The sequence below is a fragment of the Microtus ochrogaster genome, chromosome 6 (genome assembly GCF_000317375.1).
Source record: "Microtus ochrogaster isolate Prairie Vole_2 chromosome 6, MicOch1.0, whole genome shotgun sequence".
Classification (NCBI taxonomy): Eukaryota; Metazoa; Chordata; class Mammalia; order Rodentia; family Cricetidae; genus Microtus; species Microtus ochrogaster.
The window spans coordinates 75834096-75854442 of NC_022013.1; the positions used below are offsets into that span (position 1 = coordinate 75834096).

The 20347-nt window shown below is 49.5% G+C and overlaps 1 protein-coding gene across 1 annotated transcript in view; it reads left to right on the forward strand.

Moving 5' to 3' along the window:
- Positions 1-20347, forward strand: part of Ptpn14 (protein tyrosine phosphatase, non-receptor type 14) — a 137796-nt gene that overhangs the window by 38848 nt on the left and 78601 nt on the right. Inside the window, exon 2 of the mRNA XM_005348861.3 lies at positions 16778-17087. Within this exon, the coding sequence (XP_005348918.1) occupies positions 16914-17087 (174 nt within the window). The 5' untranslated portion in view covers positions 16778-16913. The remainder of the gene's footprint in view (positions 1-16777; positions 17088-20347) is intronic.

Sequence of the window (20347 nt, forward strand, 5' to 3'; positions counted from 1 at the left end):
AAGGGACCTTTCTTGAGAAGCTGCCTGGCTGCTGTCTCCAGGGAAACGGCCTCCTGCCTCCCGTGAGCAAGTGAGTGAGACTCTCTCGGGCACTCAGACTAAAAGCATAGCACATGCTCAGCCCTCTTTCATAGATGTGGGGACTGGAGGGGTGTGTGTGCCTTTTCTCCTCCCTCCCATCATCCTTTCGGTTAGATCCACCGCTCTGCTCTGTTTGTGAGTCCTGTTCACTCCTAAACCGCGTGGTGCTCAGACCGTGGTTTCCTTTTTGGACAGGCTTTTGCTTCTCTCTCCTTCTCACTTGCTTGATTGTTTTCATTGAGCTGCTCCATGCCCACCCATCTCCCACTTCAGCTCCTGTGACTGCCACGTGACTCTCCCCACCTTTGCTGGCCCTGAGCACTGCCCTTGTGGAGCCCCTGGCTTCCTGTTCCCGTCTGCACTGGGAGGGGTAACACTTCCCCCTAAAGTTATTCAAACAATTCTCCTGTTCTCCAGGCCTTCCCTGCCCACCACCTACTCACTTCCCTCCCCAAACCAAACAATACCTGCCTGCCCAGCTCCGAAAGCCAAGCTTCCAGAAGACCCGTTCCTCTGAACTCTGTAGTGTGGGCCTTCTGACATGAAATTTATAGTGTTTGCGTCTTGTTCCTCTCCTCTGATTTGAAATAAATTTTCAGTGATTAAAAGGGTGGAATCATCTTCATTTTTGCCGCCTAAGCCTAGCCATCTCCTAGCTCCAAGTTTCTAACTACTGACTTGAAGAAAGAGAATCGGGCGTGACCAGCCCTAGCTGGAAATCCCACACGTTGGCTGTGTTTCCTTCGGCTAAGAAGGTTATGCAGGTAACTGGTCCCGTAGTTGTAGGCAATCCAGGAGATACTTAAGAGAGAAGATGCAGAGCCTAAAAAGAGAAATGAGCCAAGGAACAGGGTGTTTCCATAGACCATGTGGCTTTCAGGTGAGACTCTTAGCTTATGAATGGCGTCAGCAGCGATAGCCTTCCAGGTTTGCCCTTTTTGTTTATTTCTGAATGCTTGAAGGCAGCCGTGCTCTTGTGCCTGAAGGGCAAAGGTCAACCTTGGGTCCCCTTCAGAAACCATCGCCCTTGCTAGGACTTGAGGCTCCCTGATGAGGCTTGCCGAGTTAGTGAGCTCCAGGGACCCTCCTGTCTCTGTTGCTCCCCACTCTCCTCTCTCTCTCTCTCTCTCTCTCTCTCTCTCTCTCTCTCTCTCTCTCTCTTTCTCGCATGCACGCGCACACACACACCAGAATCGAAGCCAGCTCTGTGCTTGTGTGGCAATCATTCTACTGCCTGAACAGACTCCCCCCCCCCCCCCCCCCACTGGTTCCCCGGGTGCCTTTTGGAAATCCCCCCCCCCCCCCGCCCCCACTGGTTCCCCGGGTGCCTTTTGGAAATGAGAAACTTAGAGAACATACATGAACACGAGCAGCAGCAGATAGATAGAGTATAAGGAGAGAACATACATGAACACGAGCAGCAGCAGATAGAGTATAAGGACAGCAGTAGACAGCGCATACCTGTTTTACTAGGCATTTTAACACTGTGACGGTCATCACAGGGACAGGCTGTCTAGCTGGGGTCACCTTGGATCCTTTTTCATTGTGTCCAGCCCCCATCTAGCAGCTCTAAGCTGGAGAGGCGAAGTAAGGACTATTGTAGTTTCCGAATGGCTTCATTCACCTTGAGAGTGTGGAGGGGCAGGTAACAGGGTGACATCCGTGCCCCACACAGATGGTCTGCTTTAATTGCTGACTCAGAATCCTCTTTCCAACTCAAGATTATTGTACTCTAGGGACTTGATGACTCTGGCAAGTCCCCAGTGCTGCGCTAAATGGAGCAGTTTCTACGATCACTTGCAGTAGTGGGGTAACAGATACGCCCCATCTTTGTTCCTGTGCTGCACTGTTTGGGCCTGCTGTTGCTTCTGTGTCATGTGTTACCCTGATGGAGAAGTAAAAATAATTTTGGATATGGTCTTTTACTCAGACCTTTTCATACTGGAAACTTCATTTCCTTTGTGAGCCACTGTCTTCGTCATCTTTGTCTCCTTTTTACCTTGCCCCTTTGTAGTGTGTCTGAACTTCTTTGGTCTTTACTTAATCTGAGTGGGCCAAGTCCTTCCCTGCCAATCAGTGGACCCACCCTGCCTCGCTTTTTCTCCTTCCTAGCACTTCATTCAACCTGGTAGGGAGAGGAAGATTGCTTTTCCTGTTCTTTGGCAAAGCCCAGGCTCCTGAGCCGTGTGCACAAATAGATTTTGAGGCAGTTCAGCCACGCAATGTTCCCGTGGGTATCAGTGTGGAGTCAGTGTCTAACCTTCTCAGAAGCTCCCTGGAGGGCTGGATGGCTCATCACACCTAGAATACAGCTCTGAAGTCACACTCGTGTTTATCCAAGTGTTTTTGCACTTTGGAAGCTGTTTGTGAATGTTACAGAGGGTGTGAAGACTTAGGTACCCTCTTCTCAGGGTTGGGAATTCACCTCAGTGAAGCTTTCCTGATGTGTTACGGAGTCACACCTCAGCCTGGGATGAGAAAGAAAAAGGTCAGAATCTGAGCTGAGTTCTTTCAACTCTGCGTTTGATCCCTTCCTTCTCTGCTCACTCAAGTGCCCGAGAAGCGTGATGGATCCTGCAGTCATTTTTTTACAGTGAAGAAGTGGAAGCCATGGTATCTTCATGTTTGAAACAAGGTCTCATTTATCCAGGACCAGTCTCAAATTCACTGTGTAACTGAGGATGATCTTGGAATTTGGATCTGCCTGCCTCTGCTGTCGTTCCACTGCTGGGACCACAGGCAGGCAGCACACTTTATACAGAGACCTGTAGGTCCTTGGTCTGACATGTGTGTCTCTGCTAGGTGTGAACACACAGAACCAGAGGGCAAAGGTCAACAGCTTCGATTGTATCCAGGGCTAGTGAATGCCACACACGCAATCACGGGCAGTAGTGGATTTAGTATGAGAACAGCAGTAGTCAGACATGTCTGCTTTACAAGAAAGTCTGACACAATGAAGATCCTCACAGGAACGAGCTGTCCAGCTGGGCTCACCTGAGCTGGAGTCTTTGCATTTGACAGATTTGGGGGCAGTTTAGGAATGTGTACTAAGGAGCTTGTGGACACCCAGCTTTGAATTGATAAACTCTCAGAGAGCCAGGGAGGCGGGGTAGATAAAGAACAGAGAATGGAATTCCTCAAGCACTAGTGGTTTTAATCAGCGTGGACTGTGAAAAGGAGCACGTGCTGGTTGGTTTCAACTATCAGCCGGACACAGTCCACAATCACCTAAGAAGAGTTTCACAGAGGATTGTCTAAATACTCCATGGGTGCGTTATCTGGGGCATTGTCTGTGTGTGTGCTGGGGATTGGACTCAGGTCCTTGAGTTTGTGCAGCAAGCCCCTTACTGAGCGGCCCGCCCAGCTCAGAAGTTTCCTGTATCTAAGTGTTCTGGATTAAACAGCTCTGCTTCAGAACTCAAGCGGTTGACCTTTGCCCCCTGGTTCTGTGTGCTTACACCAGGCAATGACAGAGATGTCAGACCAGTGGGCCCACACAGCTTCTGCTCTGCAGTGATCCAGGCGGCTGAGCAGCCTCCATTCCGACGTCATTCGTGGTACCAGAAGTGAGATGCTCACAGATCCACTGGTCCAGGCGACTGAGCATCTCCCTTCTGAGGTCATCCAGGGGACCAGAAATGAGATGCTCACGGATCCACTGGTCCGGGTGACTGAGCAGTCTCCCTTCTGAGGTCATCCATGGAACAAGAAGTGAGATGCTCACAGATCCACAGGTCCAGGCGACTGAGCATCTTCTTTCCGAGGTCATCAATGGGACCAGAAGTGAGATGCTTACGGATTCTTTACGGCATTACAGGTTCCGCCCTAGAAGGCAGCAGTGCTGCAGCTAACACATGACGCAGGTTGTCCCGTGTTCCTACTGCAGCGGTGAAGGGTGGGGAGAAAGGAGGGCAGTGTGGCAGGACCACAGTGTATGCGTGCGCAGCAGCTCTGTTTCGGGCCTCTTTTTATCCCGTTAGTGAGTACCTGGCAGTGCTTCCATCAGTGGGCCCTGCACGGCCCTCTTACAGGGGACACTAGTTCATACCCCCTGTGGTTCAGACTCTTCCCTCTGGGGCGGGGACTGTGGGTAATATTTCAGAACTCACTTGATGCCTCGTCCTGGCTCAGCTGAGTGATCCTAGGTCTGAAACCCATCCTGTCACCACCACGGCTCCTCAGGCTCTGTGTTTGCTTGTTTTCGCTTCCTTCTGATAAATATGCTAGTCTAAGAACTATTTCTGTTCTGTAATTGGTGGCTTGTCGAAGGTGCTTGGTTGTTCTGAGCAGTCTGTGTGCTTCCTGCAGTACTCAGTGAAATAATAACAATAACCACGGCACAGGTCATAGATGTCAGTAGTGTTTACCGTGTGCTGGGAATCGATAAGCAAGCTCAATGTTTCTAGTCTGAAATCGGGAGTGGCTCCAGCGTCCAAAACTTCCCTAGTTATATAATTAGTGGGAGTTCATACGTAAAACTTAGTTGCATGCACAGAATGTGTGTCCATGTTCACATGTGTGTGTATGAATGTGTGTGTGTGCTCACATAACATCTGAGTGTGTGGGGGCCAGCAGGCTTCAGATGTCCTCCCTCAAGAGCCATCTACCTAGCTTTTGAGACAGGGTCTCTTACTAGGACCCAGGACCTGCGAGTTAGGCTGGCCAGTGAGCCCCAGAGATCCTCCTGCCCCTGCCACTCCAGTGCCGAGTACAGCATGTGAACACACCGCCTAACTTTTTGAGGGGTTGTGGAAATCAACTTCAGGTCTCCAGGCTACCCCAGTAATCCTTTACCTGCTAAGCTGTTTCCTTAGCCTCTTGTGCACAACATTATTAAATACTGTACTTTAGTTTTAGGCTATGTGTAGAAGGTGTATTTGAAACACAAGTGAATTTTGTGTCTAGGCTTGGGTCCCATCCCATGATATTTAATTCTGTAAATGCAAATATTTTTTACAAATCTGGAGATCCAAACCCTGAATAAGTAGTCCGTGGCCTGTGTTACTATGCCATGATTGTGCTGAGAGTTCTGTTTGGCTGGCGCGTGCATCCCCTGTGAGGAATGGAGCAGGAGCTCCCAGGTAGCTTTTGTGTGCAAATGACTGCTTTAAGTTCAGACTTCCTGGCTGGGCTGCAGGAGCCAGTGAGCCAGGCGGCATGTCCATGAAGCTCAGTCCTGGGCACTCAGACCCAGAGAGAGAAAGCTGGTGAACCGCTTGTCCACCGATTGATGTTCGGATAGGAGGTAAGATGGATGTGTCCTCCCGTCTGCCTCTGTGAGCTCTGGGCCCTGGGGAGAGTTGAGCAGATGCACTCAGGCCCAGGGCAGGAAGGAAATGGGAAAGGGAAGGTGTGGAAGATTGCTGAGGGAGGTCAGGGCCACCACCTCTCACTAAGAACCCGGCCACCCAGTTCTGTCCCTTTAGAGCCTGTCTCCAGAGTCTGGAGAGATGCGTCTGCCTTCAGTGAAGTTCTCTTGCTTTCTGGGTGTGCCTGGGCTTCCAGACCTCTCCAGTTGCTTTTGTGACTGTGTTTTTGAAGTCAGTTTGGAAGCAGTGCTAATGGCATGCTTGGATTCTCCCACACTCCGGCAGAGTGGCGCAGTGGACGGCAGCTGTCCAGGTAAGATGCCACACTCAGGAGGGACCCCATTCTCTCAGATGTTCCTGATAGCATCCCAGGGCTATCCCAGGGACCCAGCCCCAGGGCCCTCTCCACCGCGTCTCGTTAGCCTGCACTGTTTCCTCTGAATGAGCAAGACTAGGCTGTAGGTGGTGTCCTGGGTTCCCCTGGAATGTGGCTGCTTGCTCTTGTAACTACGTCATGTCCTAGCTTCAGACCTTCCTCTATAAACCCATGGTGTAAGAACATAGGGCTAGATACAGCTCTGGGTTAGAGCTTGTGGGTACTGAGTCCCTGTGTGACTGCGGGAGAAGCTTGTGCCTCTCTGTCTTCCTTGCCCAGTCTGTAAGTTGCACCCCTTTTATCTGCTTGGTAAATAGGTGCTGCTCACTGTTGCCTTCTGAGTATTCTGATACTTCTGGGGCTTGCCTCGTCTGGTTCCCAGCTGTGATCAGCTGGGACATCCCAGGACACATGCTGGAGTTGTTGGCACAGGCAGCAGTCAGGACTAGAGTGGGAGAATCACAGGTCCTCCTCCCTAAACACGGATGCCAGGGTCTTAGGATGCCACATCTCGGCATGAATAGAGAGATGCGTCTTCTGAGAGACAAAGAGGACCGGATGCTCTCACCTCTGTGAAACCAACCCCACCCTCTACTTTATGGGCTGGTGACTGCCCTTTGCCTTTTAAACGTGCACCCCCTTATAGACTGTTTCCCCACTACAGTTCAGATTTTATTCTCCCGTGTGTAGGGGAGATGGGGAAGTCAGAGGACAGCTTGTTGGGAGTCAGGTCCTGTGGGTCTGTGGGAACTCAGATCATCCTTAGGGTTGTCAGCAAACGTCTTGACCCACCTCACCTTCTTATCACCCCCCCTGAAACTGGGTTTTAAAATGAAATTAAAAGCCAATGCTGTCAGTGTGACCTATCTAAATGTAGAGGTTGTTGCTGGCTTGATTTTTGAGACAAAGGCATTCAGTGTGGTTTCGACTGGCCTTGAGCTCACAATCCTCCTGCCTCAGTCTCTGGAGTACTGGGATTACAAATGTGTGTCATCATCACCTAACTACTGACTGACTTTTGGAGACAGGATTTCACCATGCACCTCAGGCTGGTCTTGAACTCACGCCCTTCTGTCTCAGCACAGGGTGCTTGTGCAGGCAGGTACCACCTGGGTTTACCCTGTGATTCTGATTTTTTAAAACCAAAGTCTAAACAACATAATTTATTCAGAGTGTACTTTGGATGCCCTAAGAATTTGGGTAAGGTAAGGAGTGAAGTTCCTTAGTCAGCCATCTGAAGGCAGAGTGTCAGGGAGGAAGGAGTCTTTTTATGGTTACCTAGGGGGCTTTTTAAACCATGATCTGCCAGGGGCTTCCCTTCTGCTGTCCCTCTGCCTCCTCCAAGTTAGAAAGTGCACTTTTCCATCATTTCCAGAGCTGCCTTGCTTCTGAGTGTGAGGGGAATATAGAGCAGAGCCACCCCAAAAGGAAGAGGCTCTAGATGGTGGGGGTTGTGCATCTTGGAGCCTTTGGATGTTACTTTAAGCGCCAAGGGTGCGGCATCTGTGAAATGAATTTGTTTCCTGCGTTCTCTCACAGTCTGTGCTGGATATCATAGCTGTTAGTGTTTTCTAGACAAGGTCTTCCTGTGTACCCCGAGCTGGCCTTGAACCTCTGATCCCCATGCCTTGGCTAACCCAGTGAGGAGGTCACAGTGTGTGCCACACTGCCTGACCATCCTAGATGATGCTTGGTGGGGCAGTTTTGGAGGCCGCTCTCTGCACTGTAGAGTGTTTGTTTCCACGATTTATCCATCACCTTCACCCAGGTTTGGATCCTTTTGGTAATAGTTTGTGAGAAGCCACTGGAACCTTGTGGGGCAAGGTCGACAGCGGCTTGAGATGTGTAAAGCTTGGAAGTGAAGCGAGGGCCAAGTTTTATTTCCCTGGACTCAAGGGTTTTATGGTACATGTCTGTGCAGGAGGCCTTGTGACTCTGGCTTTATCTGTCCAAGGAAGCTGCTGTTTAGCCCACTCTTCACACAGGCGTCCCTCCACTGCGTCCCGCCATGGTGTCCCCACCACTGTGTCTTCCCTCCACTGCACCCTTTCTCTGCACCCCTCCCCAGAGGTGATGCACAGTAAAGCAGCCGCCTTTCATTTTAAACGTGGCTCAAGAAGAGTTTTGAAAGGTCATTTATGTGACTCTGTGCTCAGGGAAGTTGGAAAATGTGTTTGCGGATAAATTTCATCTTCCCGCTGAGTGTTTGGAAGGGGTCAGTATTTGAAAATGTGCTTTTAAATGCTTTGAGGTCATGGGTGTTTTCTTCAGCAACTGAAGGACTTGAGCTTTAGACCTTACAGAGAAGTTTTATGTTTTTAAAAGTGGCTTGATCTGTGATTGTGACGCGAGTTCCATGAAATTCAAACATTTGTAATACCAGCTCCTTAGGAGCCCAAGGAAAAGTAGCGAGACCTTGTCTCGAAACTATCAAAACAGACCGAAGAAACTAACAGTTACATTTTTATCAAACAAAGCCCACTCCCCTCCTGATGTTCTTTCAGCGGAGTTGAGAGAAAGTAGTTTAAATCTCCCCCTCAAGGCTCCATCCATTTCATATAGCATCTTCTTGGGGACAGGACAGCCAATGCGTGAAAGTCAAGCTGTGCCCCATGGTTTATGCACAGGATGAACTAGTTCTGTCAATTTGTCTGTCCTCACACCTAGATCGGGGTTGCATAGTTCTGTGAGGTGTGCTTGGGAGTCTAAGACTGTGGAATGCTGGAGAAATTCCAGAGGCTATTGGTAAACACGGTGCTGGCAGTTAGCTTCTCTTAGCGCTTTCAGAGCTCAGATTTAAGTGGGGGAAGTAAGCACGCGTCACACAGTATGGGAAATAAAAAGAAGCTGCTCACGGGGAAGGCTTGGATTTTACTTTTCTTCTGCCCAAAGACTCTGCAGGTTCATCAAAGAGTAGCTGATTAGACTGTGTCTGGTTGACACTCTGGAACCCTCTCTACTTATTGCCCTGTTTAAGGATTTATTTGATCAACCAAGTGTAGGATCGGAAACCTGGTTTTGTTGTGTCTTGTACATGGATTTTTCTTTCGGCCAGCAGCTCACAAAAAAATGACATGGAGACTTAATAGTAATCATGAGAGCTCAGCCTTAGCTTAGGCTTGTTCTTAACTAGTTCTTATAACTTAAATTAACCGGTACCTTTTAATCTATGCTCTTTCATGTGGCTCAGTTACCTTACTCTGTACTGCCCATCCTGCTTCCTCTCCATCTGTCTGGTGACTCTGCCTTGTTCTTTCCAGTGTTTCCTCTCTCTGCCCTGAAGTTCGCCTATCTCCCCTGCCTAGCTATTGGCCGTTTAGCTTTTTATTACACCAATCACAGCAATATATTTTGACAGTGTATAAGTATCTGACAACAGTGTGTGTGTGTGTGTGTGTGCGCGCGCGCGCGCGCGCGCGCGTAGCTCTGAAGGGCTTTTTGTTGACAGCTTTATTATTGTTAAAAACGAGACTATAACATACTAGAACCCATAGCTTACAGTTAGTGATGGAAGCTTCCATCTTCGAGTTTTCAGGAGGGTAATAGGCCCCTCGGGGAGAGGACTGTGGAGTTGAGACGCTGAAGCTTCTCTGTTCTCCCTCTGTATCCTCTGCTCTAAAAGGCTTTAAAATGTGGTGTTTGCAGATCAACACCCTGACATATTGTTGCCACTAAAGTGCTCTAGCAAATAATTTTGCAGCATCTGTGTGTGAGGGGTGCCATCTCTGTGAGGTCTTTACCCACAGTAGAGGGACCCCACAAAGGCTGGAGAAGGAAGCATGAGTGGTGGGGAGTTCCTTGTAGAAATAGGAATCCTATCTTTTTTGCTAAAGCACCAATGACCCAAGTAAGCCCTTTCTGCTCTTCACAACAGGACCCTCTCTTACAGCCCAGAACCAGACCCATAAGGTTTCAAATCCTCCTGTGGGCAGGCCACAGAACCACAGTTGAGGCTCCTGGGTCTGAGTGTGCATCTCTCTGTGTCCTGGGTTCCTGCTGTGTGCTGAAGACCTTAACCCCAAATCCCACCCACAGCTTCTCCTTCAGGAACCTAAGGGTGGGGCGGAGTGCAGACTGCATTGTGTTGGGAGCTTCTCAAAGTAATTGCTGATCGGAACCTCCTGGAATGTAAGACCAGTTGGAGACTCTAGATTCTGAGCTGTGCTCCTGACTAAGATAAGGGAATCCCAGGGGCATCTAACCCCTCCCCCCTCCCCCCAGGATGGCTCTTGAAAAGCTATTTATGCTTCAGGTGTCAGAATCATGGGATGCTAGATGCTGGGCTGGGAAAGCCCAGGGCTCAACCGGATTTCCTGTTACACATTAACACTTTCCATGTGAAAGGGCTTTCTCCACAGGGCTGATGAGGTAGTAAAGTGCTTGTTTGCAAACTCCCGCGGCAGTTTTTTTTTTTTTTTTTTATTGGATTTTTCGAGACAGGGTTTCTCTGTGGCTTTTGGAGTCAGTCCTGGAACTAGCTCTGTAGACCAGGCTGGCCTGGAACTCACAGAGATCCGCCTGCCTCTGTCTCCCGAGTGCTGGGATTAAAGGTGTGCGCCACCACCGCCTGGCCCCCACGGCTGTTTTATGCTGTTGCACAAACCTAGCGTGCTGTGAGAGGAACCAAGAGGGAACTTGACTGGATGGGCACAGTGGAGAGGGTGTGACTTGACATTCCTTCTTGGCTCATTGGGAACTCCTCTGTAGCTCAGGTCGACCAGCAGTCTCTCACTCCAGCACCCACTGTGAACTGCCCTTTTCTTTTCTCCCTCCCCTTCCTTCTCTTTCTTCCTGGATTCTTTGAGATAAGACCTAGTTATTAGTCTGTGCTGGCTATGAACTCACTGTGTGCACCAGGCTGACCCCCAATTCTGTGATCCTTCTAGCTCTGCCTCCCGAGTGTTGCGGTTGCTGCAAGCTTAGCCTGCAGTGTCTTCACAGACGCACAGACACATCCTCACTTGGGCCAGGGCTGCCTTTTCTAGGATGCACTGAGGAATGGAAAAGGTTAGCAGCTGAATGAGATGATGTCACTGTTTCTCTTGGAAGAAATCTGAGTCGGCCCCATTGCTTTTACTGTTATTATTAAGTAAGAAAGTTGCTTTGACGTCATTGAGCAGGCCACTGCAGCCTGCAGCAGGGTGCTGAATAGTCTGAGAGCATAGCTAACTAAAGCAATATTTTTTTTTTTATCTTTCAGTTTTATTTTTAAAATGATTTGTTTTGCTTTAGTTTTAGGGTGTTGCTAGTTTTTCAAGGCAGGATCTCACCAGGTAAGCCTGCCTGGCCTGAATGTTGCTGTGCACACCAGGCTGACCCCAAACCTGCCACCTGCCTTTGCTTCATGAAGGCTTAGACCAAAGGCCCAGCCTGCTTTATTAAGTATTGTGTGTGTGTATGGATTTGTGCCTCTGAGCACAGTGTGTGCCCACGGAGGGCAGAAGAAAGCTTCGGATCCCCTGGAGATGGAGTTACGAGCAGTTGGCTGCCCAGTGTGGGTGCTGGGACCTGAACTCTGGTCCTCTGCAAGAGCAGGGTGTCCTTTTAAGTGCTGAGCCATCTCACCAACACCCATGAAACTTCCCTTTTTAAAAGGACTTTAATTTTTAGAGTCATTTTTAGCTCACAGAAAAATGGAGCCAAAAGTGCAGCTCTCCTCCAGCACAGCCCTCGGCTCCTGGGCCCCGCAATGATGTCCCCCGCCAGAGTGATGCACGTTTTAATAACGGATGAGCTTGGCATTGACAGGTCATTATTCCCTTGAACCTATAGTTTACCTTGGGGTTCACTCTGATGTGTGTGCATGCACACAGGGATGATGTGTGTGTCTGTGTACACTTGACGGTTTGTACATGCCACACGCCAGTGTGAAGAAGATAGCCTCAGCTATCGACTCTCCCCTGTCAACCTCATCTGGGGACAAGGCCTCTGCTGTTCACCACAGCACATGCCAGCTGCCCAACTGTACGTGCCGGGTTAGCTGCCTGAGAGCATCTAGGTGTGTTCCCGTCCCAGCTCGCATCTCAGCGAGGACCCTGACATGGCAGATGTACACAGCTATGCCTGGCTTTACGTGGGTTCTAGTGATCTGAACTCAGGTCCTCATGCCTGCGTGGAAACACTTTACCAATTGGACTACCCATCCCACAGCCCCCACTGTTTTTTTTAAAAAATTGATTAATTAATTAAAAGATTACTTTTAATGAGATTAGATTAGCTAGTTCTGTTTTAAAAATAAAAGCTTTAAAATATAATGAAGACCGTGGTCTATCCTTGCTTTCTTAAGAACACATTTAAAGTTTACTGGGGTGGGCTCCATCTGCATGCGTGTGTTTGACGGTGTTGGAGCATCTTCTCTCCCCACTTCCATCAGCCTCCTTTATTCCCCCTGCGCAGCCACTTAGCAGCTGCTCCCACGTATCCTGTGAGTGCCTGGTTTTACGTGTCTGCAGAAGACCTAGCGCCCATGCTTATCTCCTGCTGTCTTCATCCCCACAGTCTGGCTCTGTTCTTATTCAAAGCTGAAGGGAACCCACGGAGAAGAAGAGTCACCTTTACATTGTCCATTTCTGCTGCTGGACATCCCGTTAGCCCCTTAGGGAATGAGGAGCGTTGCAATTAACACTGGTGTGCAGTGTCTGTGATGTCCTCGGGGCAATGCCCAGGAGTGACTGATGTGGTTGGCTCCTAGGCAAGCTCGATCCCCTGTTGGTTTCTCCGAGACATTTCCATAGTGACCTCCATAGTGTTTAAACTAGTATTTGTTCCCATTACCAGTGTATAAGGGTCCCTTCTGTTACACACACACACACACACACACACACACACACACACACACCCGTCCCGCTGCCCTTTCCTGTGTGTGTATGCTGTCAGCAAGTGCTCTTACACACTGAGTCATCTCTCCAGCCTGTTACTTGTTTTCCAATGATGCCATTTTTAGTATGGCGAGATGCAGCCTCAATGTAGGGTCTTCCTTCCTTCCTTCCTTCCTTCCTTCCTTCCTTCCTTCCTTCCTTCCTTCCTTCTTCCCTCCTTCCTTCCTTCCCTTCCTCCCTCCCTCCCTCCTTTCCTCCCTCCCTTCCTTTCTTAATTGAAAGTGTCACAAACACAGTCCTTTCTATGTGTCTTTTGGTTAGTTCTGGTTTTATGTTGTTGTTTTTGTTCTTTTTTTGTGACAAAGCAATTGCGAGGAGCCACAGAGAGCCACCCGGGGAAGCCCAGCCAAGGCTCTAGACCGGAAGGGAGGTGACAGAAGTGGACCTGCCGTGGAGGACAAGCAGGTGCTGTGTGGCACTTGTGTGATGGTTAAAGGCAGAGCTTGGTGCATGAGTGATCGTTTCCTTGGGAACTTAAGAACTGAGGCTCGTCCACTGGCCGTGAAGTGGTCCACTGAGCAGAGTTCAAGCTCTCCCAGAGTTCAAGCTCTCCCATTGTGTCATACTGTGGGGTGGCCTGGGATCATCCAGGTATCACATCTGCCTTTGGCCAGGAAGCACAGCCCTGTGGCCCTCACTGCCGGGAGTGGGTGTTACGGGCTTTTCATTGAGGTGTGTATGAATGTATCAATGTATGTGGAAGAGACAGGGAATGCGTTTCTAGCTTTGGGTATGAGTGTCAAATCGCGCTGATATTATAAACCCAGGTTAATTTATTCAAATAAGCACCGATGATGTTGCTTGCCGAGCTCCTTCAGACCAAGCCTTAAAGCCTTAGGTACTAGGGCGCCGTCTGTGTGGGTAGGCATCTCCCCTTTAACTTTCTGTCTTGAAAGTATTTAGGAGGTTGGAGAGGCAGAGCAGTCTGACAGTGTCTGTATTCAACTGCTGTCAGTCTCGTGTGTGTGTGTGTGTGTGTGTGTGTGTGTACACCATGTGTTCGTGTGTATATACATGCATGCATGCATTCATACCATTTAAAAATTACAGGCATCATGACATCTAAACATTTTTTTCTCTTTATTTTATACGTATGTGTGCTTTGCCTTCATGTATGTCTATGCACCACGTGTGTGCCCTTAGAGGCCAGAGGAGGGCATCGGATCTGCTGGGACCAGAGTTGCAGATGGTTGTGAGTCACCATGTGGGTGTTGGGAATTGAACCCGTGTCCTCTGCAAGAGCTATCAGTGCTCTTAACCACTGAGCCCTCTCTCAAGCCTACATCCTGACGGTTTTTACTCACAATAGAGCTGCTGATATCGCCTAACTTCTCTCTCCTGCATAACTGCAACCCCACTATCAGAAACCGCAGAAAATGTTGGCTAGAGAGACAGCTCAGCAAAGGGCTTGCTTGCAGGTGTGTGGATTTGAGTTTGCTACCCAGACCCATGTAAAAAGGTTCGCCAGTTAGGGTCTAGTCAGGAGGATCCTTGCCTTGCTGGCCAGCAACTGTAGCCAGTCAGCGAGCTCCATAATCAGGGAAGAAACTTGTCTCAGAGAAAAAAATGTGGTGGAGAATGGTTAAGGAAGACACTGCCCTTGCCCTCTGACCTCCATAATCAGTGTACATCTGTGCATGCACACACCGGGATGCTGTACACACACAATAAAACCAAGAAAATTAGCAATGTTCTAATTCTCTCTCTTAAATTTTAAGCTTGCCTTGATGCTTCCTGACTTTCCGAATCCTGCCCTTCCCCTCAACTGGATTTAATCAATATCAACAAACACCCTTTTATTTTTTCCAATTTCTCCACTTTTTGCCTGGGAAGCAGCTTACATGGGCTTCTTCCCTCCCTTTGATATTTGTTTTTAGTTGTTTACTTGTTGATGGTCCAGACCAATTCTCTTGAATTTTTTTTCTGTTGGGATTATCTTGCAAATCAAAGATTCAGAAAATCTTTTATTTTTATTTCTTAGCTGGCATAGCTATTTTCTAGAGTCCATGATGCCAGGTTGTTCTTTGACGGTAGACACCCCTGAGGGCTGTTTGCGAGCCTTCACCAAGGCAGCTGACAGGTTTAGAAAGATGTGGAGTTCAGCCCCACAGCCCCAAACAGCCCAAGACAATAACCGCCGAACAGACACTCTTTGCTGTGTGCGTATTCTGGTCATTTTCAGAACAGCAGTTATCTGGGGAGTTACTATTTCACCATCTGTGTGTTGTGTCGTGCTGAAGAGTCTGTGGAGAGATTGTTTTTGCTAGGCTAGCTGGGTACCAAGCCAGCCACATTCTTTCATAGGTGTTTAAGGGAGACACACCCAGATGTAAAGAGCCTGGCCCAGGAAGAGAAACAAACATACTGGTGTCCACAGAGCAAACACTTCTGTCTGTTTAAGGCTTTCTTAATGTAGGCTTCGACTCTTAGCTTGCCTGTCTTGTGCTTCAGTAAGTCGGGGGGAATTCACCAGTAAACACTTAGGATATTTTGGCTTCCCTTCTTCTCCCCCCCCCTTTGGGTGGGTCCCTCCATATTTTCTGTCCCTATCAGGAGATCAGGTTGGCGTGGCTTGGAAGTAAACATGATACTCTGCCAACATAAAGTGGTTCAGAAATGTTAATCTATTTTACCAAGCCAGCATTTCTAGCCATACGTATCTTAAGCTATCATAAAACATGTACCTGCCATGCTCAGGAATGTGCCGAGGGCGAATATCAAAGCCTGCCGAGGGAGGCTGGGAGTGTGTTTTGCTGTGTTGTAGGGTTATACCCTGACAACCTTCAGGAGGCCTGGGGTTCTGGCAGGGAGTGGCGTATAAATATCGCAGACAGCTCCTTTATCCATCGACCGATTCCTGCAGGGACCAGTGGTTCCTGTGTGTTCACTCAGGAGCAGTGCCGTGCCAGGATGGATGAGGGGCTCAAGCTGCTTGCACCTGCCTGAGTTAGCTGTCAGTCCGTCCAGCCATAACTCTCTGAGCCTAGCAGGAGCAGGTAGCCGTATGGAAAAGCTTCTCTGCTTATTGCCGGCTTCTTTGAGAGAAGTTTCCTGGGCCTCCTGACCAGGACGTCACTGGTTCAGGGCGACGGTAAAGCCATTTTGCTTGGTATTTAATGCTTGTGTTCTCTGCGTTTGTCGTGTCTTTATTTTCATTTGCTGGGACGTCAGGTTCCTGTCAGTCTTTCACTAGTGGGTTAAACGATCTGTGACCGGGGACAGGGCTTTTGTACCAACTCATCTGTAAAGGAACGGAGCCGTGCTTGGGCGTTCCATGCATCTGTCTCATTATTTGTTGAACAAAAGGACACAGTGAGATTTTTAAGTACACTATTGAATCTGTATATTTCAGGGAGTAGGGATATAGCTCGCAGGGCCCTGGATCTGCTTCTCAGCACCAAAACAAGGTGGCAATGAGGATCCTGTGTTGTAAATTAAAGAGCAGAAATGATCTATGTTAAATGTATGCTGTCACCATTCACATCATACGTTCTGAGTAAATAGTTATTAAAATAAGTATTAAATCATTAAACAAAAAAGCTGTAGAAACTCAACGTCAACGTCGTAGGGTGGGAGCAAGATGAAATAAATGTTCGGTTCCTCGAAGCTCCGGGGCCACCACCTGCGTTCTCAGCGCACAGTCATTTTCTGCTGCGTGCATTTGCTCGTTGTAGATGTCTTCACGTGTGTGACAAGACACACGCGTGGAGCTCAGAGGACAGCTTGTGGGATTGACTCTCTCCTCTGCCATGTGTGCTCCGGGGGCTGAACTCGGCTTGTCAGGCCTGGCGGCCAGCAGCTTTCTGCTCCTCCTGCAGAGAGGGGCCCAGAGAGGATAGCGGTGTAAACGGGAGTGTGGGGTGCCCTGGGGTCTGGAGGGGCTGTGCACCTGGGATGTATTTCTTTCTGCTAAGCCCCTTCTTCGCGGGTCTTCTCACGCTTCACACTGACGAGAGCGGGTAAGACATGCGGTCTCTCACAAGGCACTCAGAGCTGCAGCGCTCACAGGCACCTGAGTCTGAGCCTTCACCTGCCTGGGTGCTAGTGTGGACACATGTATGCTGTGTTGTGCACCACCGACAGCTTCCCTTCCAATCCAGTGAGTAATCACATTGCCTCTCCTTCCTCTACAGCCGTCCTGCAGAGGGCCTGACGGACATGGACACCCTTCCCCTACCTTAGTGTGACCGTTCCAACACAGACCTGCTAAGGCCGTCTAAGGGGTGCCTGTGCCAGGAGAGGAGGGAGGCGTCCCCCGGCCGCAGAGCCATGCCTTTCGGCCTGAAGCTTCGTAGGACTCGGCGCTACAATGTCCTGAGCAAGAACTGCTTTGTTACGCGGATCCGCCTGCTGGACAGCAATGTCATTGAGTGCACCCTGTCTGTGGAAAGCACGGGGCAGGAGTGTCTGGAGGCCGTGGCCCAGAGGCTGGAGCTGCGGGAGGTGAGTTGGGCACGTGTCCCTGTACGAGGACAGGAGGCGGGGGTCCTGAAAAGAGCCAGCTATCTGCTAACATGTCAGCACCTGCCGTGTTTTTAGCCTAAGCATGTGTTTATAAGAAACTGGTGTTCTTAGTGGGCGCGAGCTGACAGAGCTCCAGTGGCTCAGGCGACCAGTGCTGACGTCAGAGGGAAGGGCCCTCAGCTGGGACGGGCAAGTGGGTTTCCTTCTGTTTCCCTCATGAGATTTTTACGGGGAGGTAAGAATGAGAGACTTTTCCCACCAAAGCCATTTTTTTTTCTCTTTAAAGCAGTTGAGTGGGTAGTTGGCATTCGGGTTTGATGGCTGTGTCACAAGGAGAAGCCACCCACATTTGGGTGCTGCAGCTGCCTTTTGTTTGTTTCCCTATTTCCCCCTTACAAAGAAAGGGAGCAAATAGCATTGAAGTGAGAGTGACCCACAGACATGGGGAAGCATTTTTATTTTGTTTTGTTTTTCGAAACAGGGTTTCTCTGTGTAGCTCTGTCTGTTCTGGAACTCACTCTGTAGACCAGGCCGATCTTGAACTCACAAAGATCCATATGCCTCTGCCTCCCGAGTGCTGGGATTAAAGACATGCACCACCACCACCCAAATGAAAAAGCATTTTTTAAGAATTAAAAAAAAAGATTAAAATGCACATGCATGCGTGTGTGTGCATGTACGTGTGTGTGTGTGTGTGTGTGTGTGTGTGTGTGTGTAAGCTAGATGACAACCTTGGGTATCCTCCGCGGGAGTGCTGTCCTGGTCTTTTGAGACAGTCACTAAGCCTGGAGCTCACTGAATTGTCTAGACTACAGGGATCCTCCTGTCTCTTTCCCCACCCTCCCAAACCCTGAGACTCCAAGCCTGCCATACCCCGGATGTTTGTGTGGGTTCTGGGAATTGAACTCACATTCCTGTGCTTGGATGTTACGTACTTTACTGCGGAGCTGTCTTCCCATCCCCAGGGAGAGTGGTTAAAACACGTATTTGTTTCTTTGAGCTCCGTGCAAGCCATTCTTCTTTGTGGTTTGTTCTGGTTTGAGTCAGGGTCTCACTTTGTGACCAGTCAGGCCTCCGACGTGTGATCCTCTTGCCCCAGACTGCCAGCTGGGGTCACAGCCATGCACACCACACCGGCAGGTCCCTAGTGTGCAGCTGCTGGGCAAGGTGGCCTCCTTGTTTTCATCTCCCAGGCATTCAGGATGAGACTCTTGTAAGGAGTCCACGCTTGTGCATTTTGAGTCCTGACGGCCACATAACACGTTGGCTGGTGGGCAGCCCGTGGGCAGAGAGTAGCCTACACTGAGTGACCCAGGAACCCTGAGCCTCAGGAAGCTCCAAGACACCTGGGATCTCACTGGGGTTCAGGGGACAGAGGAGACTGATGGTCACGTGCCACACCTGAGGTCCAACCCTTCTCCTTGCAGCTTCTTCTGCAGGGTGACCGTAGTTCTGTGGGAGGCTTTTGTCCCTGAACACCTCTGTGCTTGCTGTCCTTCATGTTGGTATCTGGCTTTAGCGTTAGGGTGGGCTGTCTGCCCAGGATCATATCCATGGGCAGCCATAAGTTGGCCTCAGCAGCCAATCAATGGAGCTGGCTGCTGACCTAGGAGAACAAACTGGGAAAAGTCCTGGCTGTGCTGATGGCAGGTAGATAGCTGTGCCTTGTTTAGTGGTGGCATTTTCGGGTATACATATTTACACATATGTAAAAATGTAAAAAAGTAAAACTTAAATTGTATAGCACTGGAAAGAAAGTGTTTTTGCTCTTTGAGTATTTTTATTCCTGTTGCTAACGAGTCATTCATATGCATTGGGGCATTATAATATATGGCAAATAGCTATATGACATTCATATGCATTGCCTCATTATAATATATGGTAAATAGCTATACGACATTCATATGCATTGCCTCGTTATAATATATGGTAAATAGCTACAATGCATTCATATGCATTGGGTCATTATAATATATAGTAAATGGCTATACGTGCAGGTAGGCTTTGTTGTGTTGGACTTGGCTCAGATTATGATTCTGAAGCTTATGTGCAGAGTGACTGGAGAAATTACTGACCCTGTTTGGCCTCTGTTTCCTGACCTGTAAAGTGGGAAGAGTGACGCTCACTTTGTGGTCCTCTTGCCAATCTTAAAAGCCATTCTGTCTGGAGAGACAGAGTGCTGTGTCCACTAATTCATAACTGCTCACACGCCAATGTCTCTAGAAATGATTTTTATTAAATAGAATTGAGTGACTTCCCTAGGACTTGCTAGACCCTGGGGGGGGGAGTGGGCAGCATTAGGAGGGTCTAGCACTTAGGTAACAGGTGAAGACTGAATGCCACCTGTGCAAGGTATATGACAGAGTAAGGCGAGGATGGTGCCTGTCTTTAGCCATTCAGTGTCTAGACCCGTGTGGGCCAGGGGTGAAAGCCGGCCTGGGAGGAGATTGGGATGGCTGAGTGGGCACAGTGCTCGCTGCATGAGGGTGAAGGCCTGACGTCAGTTCTCCAACACTCACATCAAAGGCTGAGTGTGGCAGCGTGTGCCAGCGAGCCAGAACTGGGGTGTGGAGACAGCTGGGTGTGTCCCCAGGGCTCCGTGGCCAGCCAGTCTAGCTGAAGGACTGAGCTCCAGATTCAGTGAGACCCTTTCTGAAAGTAAAGCTCTCAGACATATTGTGATGTGTCAGCCTCTGGTCTCCATACACATGGGTGTGTACATCTGCGTGCACCCCCCCCCCCCCATTTAAACACAGGCGTCCAGAGAGGCCAAGTCACTCACCCAAAGTCACACAGCCTGGCCCCCCCCCCCCCACACACACACACTGCCTTTGTGCTTTGAATCTGGACCTGAAGCCTACGTTAGTCGTTCAGGTAGGAAAGATGAAATGTCCTCCTCAGCAAAGGGAGCTGGATCTGCAGAGTGGAGGAAATCAAGAGCAACCGCCTGCGCTGGGGAGGGGGTCGAGGGGGTGAGTGAGGGTGCGGTAGGGGTGGGGGCTGGCAGGGTGTGTGTGTATCGGGGGAGTGCTCTGGGGAGCAGTGAGAGGTAGGGGTGCTGGGGCACGTGTGCAGTACTGGTTCCTCTCTGCCAACCCTGGCTTCCCTCTGAGAGGTCAAAGGGCAACCCCAGATGATCCTACCACTACCTTGTCAGCTAGGATGAAGGGAGCAGTTCAGAGGCTCCTGTCACGTGTGCATTGTGTGATTGGCAGCTCAGTGTTAAGGTGTGGTTCAGC